The sequence below is a fragment of the Garra rufa genome, chromosome 15 (genome assembly GCF_049309525.1).
Source record: "Garra rufa chromosome 15, GarRuf1.0, whole genome shotgun sequence".
Classification (NCBI taxonomy): domain Eukaryota; kingdom Metazoa; phylum Chordata; class Actinopteri; order Cypriniformes; family Cyprinidae; genus Garra; species Garra rufa.
The window spans coordinates 14590847-14598955 of record NC_133375.1 but is presented as its reverse complement, the minus strand read 5'-3'; the positions used below and the strand labels follow the sequence as shown (position 1 = coordinate 14598955).

Here is an 8109-nt window from a genome sequence, read left to right as displayed (position 1 = left end):
TGTCACAATGATGCTGAAAAGTTTGCTTTGATCACGGGAATAGATTACATTTCGTAATATATTCAAATAGAAAACAGATATTTTAAATAGTAAAAAATATATATATATATATTTTACTATTTTTGCTGTACTTTGAATCAAATAATTGCAGGTTTGGTGAGCAGAAGAGACTTCTTAAAAAAGATTAAAAATCTTAGTGTTCAAAAACTTTTGACTGGTAGTGTATATACAAATGTTTATAAAATAAAGGAAGTGATAACAAAAAAAACTTGTAAAGTGCAAATAAATCCTTGTTTTTCTTTGTGCAGTTTTCATCATGCATGCAGTAATGTGCTCTCCTTTGTAATTGTCAACTGTTTTATTAGATTTGCTGTCAAACATGGTATGTTTAACTGCATAAAAAGGCACAAAAGTAACTCCATATTTCGTGGAATGACCCTCGTGCAGCTCCAGCAGGTTTCTCTGTATTGGCTCGGAGGGAATGGATTGTTCCTGAGCTTTTGCCTCAGGCAGTGTCCTCAGTTTCCAATGGGCTGCTATCGAGTGACTCTATTCATAGCCTTTGCCCCGTTCCAAGCAAACCATGTGGCCTCTCAGCAGTACTACATCGCACATCTGTTCAGCTGCTTTCTTTCTCCGTTATCATTTAGTCAGACTCATTTAAGATGCAGTGCTATCAGAGGGGATTATGTTCACCCCCTGAGAGGACATCTCCCATTCCTGTCCCTCCTCGAGCCGCTTTCTTCACAGCCATTTTCTGTACAGTAACGATATAATCCAGCGCCCGTTCTTATGTAACTCCAGCGAAGTACAGATATTAATAATCCCACGCGGCCTGTGGCACACTGGCTCTGTGACATCACAGACAGCCTCAGCGGAGTATGACTAGAGCACTGTGGGTAAACACGCTTAAGAGCAGGACATGGAGCGCTTTGCTGGAGTTCACAGAGAGCAGGGCTGCCAGTGTGTAGATTATTCATAAATTATGGGCCATGGTATGTATTACTTCTGCTCACAGATGTGCGGATTAAGATGTAATTGATTTGTAGATTACAGTTTTTTATTTTAGTATTTACTGTGCACTAAATCTTAGTGGTTGCTTTTAAGTGTATTTGATTTGTCTGTGATAATTATGTTTGCTTTGATTATTATGGATTATTGGATTCATAACTGTAACATATCAGCTTGTTTAGGGTCATATTAATGTTCATGTTATGTGATATGGTTCAGAGTGTGTGTGTTTGTTTGACTGCACCAGGGGTCTGTTCATGATGTCAGATGTCTCAGGGCGATTTGTAGGCATGATGTAAAAAGTGTTTGTATATGCATGTGTGCACATTTTATGCTTGCGTTTATGTAACATTGCAACATTTTGTTTTAACATCTGCAAAGTATGTTTTTGGCTGTGTCTTGATATATGATGTAATATTTTTGTATTTACACTAGAGTTCAAATGTTTGGGGTCAGTAAGATTTCTTAATGCTTTTTAAAATTAGTATTTTATGCTCATAAATATGGTTAAAAACAGTAATATTGTGTAAAAATATTTATTAGGTTTTTGTTCATTCATTCTTGTGATGGCAAAGCAAAATTTTCAAGAAACAACAGCATTTATTTTGAATAGAAGTCTTTTGTAACGTTATATGTCTTTACTGTCACTTTTGAGCAATTTAAAGGAATTTAAAGTTCATCTAAAATTGTAAATTTGCTGAAAATGTACTATTTATTGGAATAGATTTAAAGAACTATAGCATTACATGACTTGCTCACCAATGGATCCTCTGCAGTGAATGGGTGCCGTCAGAACGAGAGTCCAAAAATCTGATGAAAACATCACAGTAATCCATAAGTAACTCACACGACTCCAGTCCATCAATTAATGTAATGTGAAATGAAAAAAGAAACAAATTCATCATTAAGGCAATTATTTACTTCAAACTTCTGGCTAAAATTTGAGTCCTCTGTCCATAATATTGCTTTCCCCATTGGTGAGCAAGTGATGTACTGCTAAATCTCTTTAAATCTGTTCCAATGAAGGAACAAACTCATCTACATCTTGGTTGGCCTTAGGGTAAAATTTTCCCATTTTGGGTGAATAAAAGCGCTTCCCCAAAAAAAACAAAAAAAACAATTACTGACCATAAACTTTTGAACGATAGTGTACCTCAGTACAGAAATGTACTACTTTTTTTCTAACTGTCGAATAATGCTGTAGTTACAGTTTACTCCACTATCAGGTTAATTTGTAACACTAAAAGAAAAACAGAACATTTTAATTTAGTGCATGATTTTACTGTTGTACTTCACGTTTTCAATATTTCACATTTTCTTAACTTGTTCCCCAACCCATCCCTCCCTTGCTTTTTTTCTCAGAATTGTAAACATTAGGAAGCATTTGATTTAACAACTCCAAATATAATTTAAAACAGATTTTGAAAAAACTTGAAAGATAAACAGATTCGTTGTGAAGCAAAAAGGGGTGTAACGATATCAAAATCTCACAATACAATAATATCGCGATATGAGGTCCACAATACAATATTTGCGATATAAAAAAAAATACTTGGAAAAAAAAATAAAATTTAGCACATTTTAAAGTTAAATTGTTCTGTCTAATGCACTTTGAGAGTTTAAAATGAAGAGATCCAACCCATGTTCTTAACTAAGAAAACTTAAGTCAGAAAAAGTAAGTGAATTGACTTGTACCTGAACTTTAAAGGGGACTCAACCCTCTTTTTATTTGTGATATACTGTCTCAGTCTAAATTGCATTTACACTGGTGTTTTAGAAGCCAAACAAATTAGAATGTTATAATAACAGTAACCGTTTTATGTTATTGTTATTCTTATGACAGTAATAGCCATATATTGTAAAACAATTTCTACACTTGAAAGATATTTTGAATTTGACCCATTGGCTGTCAGCAATTCATACTGCACTTTGAAGCTTTTATTTTGACGGAAACTGCAGTGGAGCTTTTATTTTGACGGAATACTCCAGCTTCAGTGAAAAGAGGCTTACAAAATCTAGTGAAATGCTGTGATCATCTGCCGTGAAAATAAAGGATAACTAGTAGCAGTTGCAAAAAACAAGTTCACTTTTACTGTGAACAGAGCCGTTCTGATGAGCGGAAAACACCAGATCAAAAGCTGATCACCTGAACGAAGTGCGCACTTTGCTTTGAAACGCGCAGCGAAAACAGACTTGATGAAGGGGTTAAGCCATACTGTGTTTTCGGTTTAAGTATGTTTGACAGATACTGTGCCAAACACAACTTTTTATATTTTAAAGGAAGACATATATCATTGCATATCGTCATGTGACCACGATAATATCGAGACTTTTGCTATCGCAATACCACGAAATTGATAATATTGTAATTTCTAGCAGTTAGTGTCAATCTTCATGCGCATCCGGCGTAAAACATGTGCCAAATCGGCTGTGTGGATCACTCCGCTGTGGCGACCCCTGATTAGAAGGGAGTAAGCCGAGAGAGAAAGAAGAAGGAGTGTCAATCTTCATGCATCCATGCCACTAGGTGTCAGTATAGAGTCAAAGACTGCTGGAAAAATGAGCACACCTTTACATGTAGATAGATACAGTGAGTTAGACAACAAATCTGTTGTTTACCATCCATTTACATGATCACAAATGATGCTCATTTCTAAGTGGTTAAACTGGCCTATGCATGTTTAAGTGACACGTGGCTCTGTCCCATAGGAGATGATGGGGGTTGAAAGGCAGTGTGAGGTGGAGGTACTTAAACAGTCCCAAAGAGATTTACAGTGGGTCCAAAAACAGCTGTCAATCATCTCTAACAGAACCAATGGACCAGGCAGGACCAAAGATAAGGTAAGTCTTTGGGTTAATCAAAAAATACACATAGATGATAATTTATTGTTTTTGTTTGTAGTTGTTGTATGGACTACAATACAGCATTTCACATAGGCCCTGTGTTTTTATGTTAGCTTGTTTTGGATTTAAGATTTAAAATACAAGATTAATCTGTTAGCAGCGTTGTGGTTTCGGATCAACTACAGAGCTATGGTCTTTATTGGATTAGTCTGTGTCCTGATCATGGTTTGGTTTTCTGAGGACTTGGCCTACTCCTCCATCCAAAGTAAATGCTCACTTCCTCCTGAACCCTTTTCCACTCCTCCTTTACCTCACACCCTCCATCTGTTCTTTTACAAAAAATCACTGACTACTTTCTTAAAGGGATAGTTCACCAAAAAAAGAAAATTCGGTCATGTATCGTCGTGTTATTCTAGTGAAGACTGATACAGAAGAAATTGTTGAATAAAGTTGTTATTTTAGTTTTCTTTGCGCACAAGAAGGTTGAACCACTGATGTCACATGGACTATTTTAATGATGTCCTTACTACCTTCATGGACCTTGAACGTGGTAGTTGCATTGGTGTCTACACGAGGTCAGAAAGCTCTCGGATTTCATCAAATATATCTTAATTTGTGTTCCAAAGATTAACAAAGGTCTTACAGGTTTGGAACGACATGAGGAGTAATTAATGACAGAATTTTCATTTTTGGGTGAACTACCCTTTAAGAAAGTAGTAAGTGCTCACCCTTTAAGTCACTTGATGAGTACTGAGACAGCAGTTAGTATCCTGGGAAAAAATGTGACCCTGGACCACAAAACCAGTCAGCCCCAATGTCAATTTTTTGAAATTGAGATTTATACATCATCTGAAAGCTGAATAAATTAGCTTTGCATTTATGTATGGTTTGTTAGGATAGGATGAGATACAACTATATGAAAATCTGGAATCTAAGGGTGCAAAAACATTTTGATTTTGAGAAAATCGCCATTAGGTGAAAACAAATTTAACTAATAGTTGTTACCTTGCTTACCCGGTTAATTGGTTACATTGATAATTGCAAACACAAGTTTTCTAAAATGTTAGGTTTAAATATGCAAATGAGGTAGCCTAGAATCTAGACGCGCCCCTAGCGGCAGCAAATTACATTTGCTTCCAAGGGCAGTCTAGTAACTCTCCGTTCACTTGAGATTTCCAAAAATCCGAAATCGACCGGGCCAATCACGAGTCGGTGGGCGGGTTTAACATGATGACGACTGACCTGCGACCATAAGTTTCGTCAGACATTCTCTGGTTCCGTGAATTACGCGTGAGAGAGAGCGATGGCTGCTGCTAGCGAACAACTTTCTTTCGAATCGGCTTTGGCCGCCACTCTGAAAGACTTGAAGTTAAGCTTTTCTCTGAGAAAAGAACAAGAAACTGCACTGAGGTCGTTCTCACAAAAGAAGGATGTATTTGGAGTTGACTACGTCACCTTCTTCGTTGCTCTGATTGGTTGTAGCGCTATCCTATTGCGTGGAGAGGGAGTTTAAAAGACAACCGTTTATCCCGCCCCTCCGGTTGAGCCCTGTCTATGGAGAGTGCCCAGACCCTACATTTATGTGGGTCTGGCTTGTCAGGCTACAAATGAGGCATTATTTAATAAAATATATGCTAATTTGCATACATTCTTAGTACAAAAATCTAAACACTGGATGAAGTCAGTTTCAAAATACATTTTTTCTGACATACTAGAATCAAATTTTTTTACAGAGGGGAATCTCATCTTTTGGGTATCTTATATTGTCACTTCATAATTCAGAAAATGCTTAGAATGGAAAACAATGTTGTTGTTTTTTTTGGGGGGGGAATAAAGTGTTGTATAAAAATCTATCAAATTGTATATGAACAAATCCCTCTGTAAAACAGTTTGGTGTGTGTAAGTCTTACTGAAGTGGAGATTTATGGCTCAGTGTAGGAGAAGGAACTTTGGCCTTTAAAAATTGGATTGTAATTGAAATCTATTGACACAAATAGATAAAGTGCTATAAAAGAAACACTTCACAGTGTATTTGTAGTGTTTTCTTTCAACTAGTCTGAAAAAACACTTTGAAACACCAAAAATGGCCAAAACTGGACAGGTGCATGAAAAACAGTGTATTTGCCTGCAGTGTCTCCCTTTAATATCCTAATGATTTTTGGCATAAAAGAAAAATCAATAATTTTGACCCATACAATGTATTTTTGGCACAAATAGGAGCACCTGTGACATTTCTTTGAGTAACAGACACAACAGACCCATTCTAATCTGGCATATGGATAATATCCAATTACATTTAAAATTTATTTATGTGCAAATTTGACTTGAAAGTCAAAAAAATCTCCAGTTTATTCCCGTGAGATGTTTTGTACAGCTTGTCTGAGTTAGCGACAGTATCCAAGGTGGATACATCTTAGCAAAAGATGTATCAAATACCACATGCCATCTAGTCCTTTTGTGGCAAAGTAGCCATTCAGTTGGCCTCACTCTCATTTTATTTAACAAAGATGATCTCGATCCTTCACTTTAACCTACAGTGCTAATGAACAGACACGTTTTCTGCTTCAGATCTGAAGAGGATGGAAATTGCTCACTTATACTAAGGGCAAATAACATTTACTTGGCTCGAGTGTTTTAGAGATGTTAATGAGTCCTGAGATGTACTCAGAGTCTAGATGTGCCTTTCAGAGACGGGAATCAACGTAGGTTTATATACTAGAGGAGAGTGTTGCCGTATTTGGCTGTGGTTATGCAATGCTAGATATCCCAGGAGACAGCAGAGGGCTCTTTTGGGAGAGATTGAGGGAGACAGGGAGAGAAAGAGGAGAATGACAGCCCCATTTATTAATTGCTGCGGTTGCCAGGCAGCAGTCTAATAAGTATCCAAACAAGTCAAGCTTGTGTTTCATCTAGTTTAAAGGTTACTTTCATGATATTTCTGTGTTGAATCTCTTCATTTATGCACAGCATTAATTTATCCCTGACATTTTTTTTAATAAGTCTGCAATACCAATGAGAAGCACAGAGGGCAGTGTTGCCCTATTGTTTCATTGCCAAGTCTGGGGAAACCCTGAACTGTCCAAATAATCCTCTTTAATACCCTGCTGTTCCTGCATCCCTGATCTCTGATTGGCTGGGGCTGCTGGGAACGGTCCTGCCACTGCACAGTGGGAGATAAACGATTGGTCGGATTCACTCACTGGTGGAACGAGTAAGCAAGCATGTGTAAAAGGAAAGAGAGAGAGGGTTCACTTGGTTTCTCACAAGGGATCCTCATTAACAAATATTTGTTAAAACATGTTATGTGCAAAATTCTTGACCATTGATGAAGCATGTTCTTTATGTAGTATAAATGTGTTCCTGGTTGTAATACATCCACCATATTTGCATTGTCCTTTGACCTGGATGTTCTTTGACCCATGGCCTCATATAGTAAGGTGGATAGTAAAGTGTCCACTGGTTGCACACAGAATTTCTTCTGAATAGTGCTAATTCACCCTATTTATTTGGCGTACTGACTTTCGAATACCTCTGTATATAGCAGTGATTTTATTTATATGCACAAGAATACTCCTACTTTAATCAGATTTCAATTGCATTTTCAGTATCATTTTTAAGCTATATTGTTTCCCTTTGACTTCCATTTCTGATCCTGGACCACAAAACCATTTGTAGCAATAGCCAACAATGGGTCAAAATTATCGATTTTATGCCAAAAATCATTAGGATATTATGTAAAGATCATGTTCTTTGAAGATATTTTGTAAACTTCCTACCATAAATATATCAAAACATATTTTTTGATAGTAATATGCATTGTTAAAAACTTAATTTGGACAACTTTAAAGGTGATTTTCTCAATATTTTGATTTCAGATATTCAAAACGGTTGTATCTATCATTGATGTAACCATAAATCAATGGAAAGCTTTCAGGTGGTATATAAATCTTAATTTCAAAAAAATTGACCCTGGTTTTGTGGTCGAAGGTCACATTTTATAGACAAAACAGAATAAAGTGCATACAGGTTTAGAACAACTTGAGGCTGAGTAAATGATTACAGAATTAAAATTTTATGGGTGGACCGTCACTTTAACCTGATTCTCACCTAGATGAATCGAATGCACAGAAGGTGGCACAGATGTACTTCTCAAGTGGCTTTTAGGTGTCTTTACACTGTTTAATGCTGCCCAGAGGTGACATAAAAGTATTGTACACTGTGTACAACAAATGTTTTGATACTAGTGGTTTTCTT

At 36.6% G+C, this 8109-nt stretch overlaps 1 protein-coding gene across 18 annotated transcripts in view; it reads left to right on the top strand.

Annotated features, from left to right (window-relative positions):
- Positions 1-3725: 3725 nt before the first annotated feature.
- rimbp2b (RIMS binding protein 2b) overlaps positions 3726-8109 on the top strand; it is a 186569-nt gene continuing 182185 nt past the window's right edge. For all 18 annotated transcript variants that reach the window (XR_012339272.1, XM_073818545.1, XM_073818547.1 and 15 more), the window contains exon 1: positions 3726-3852. Coding sequence is in view for 17 of the 18 variants with exons in the window: in XM_073818545.1 (XP_073674646.1) it covers positions 3727-3852 (126 nt within the window). In the remaining variant the exon portion in view is untranslated. The remainder of the gene's footprint in view (positions 3853-8109) is intronic.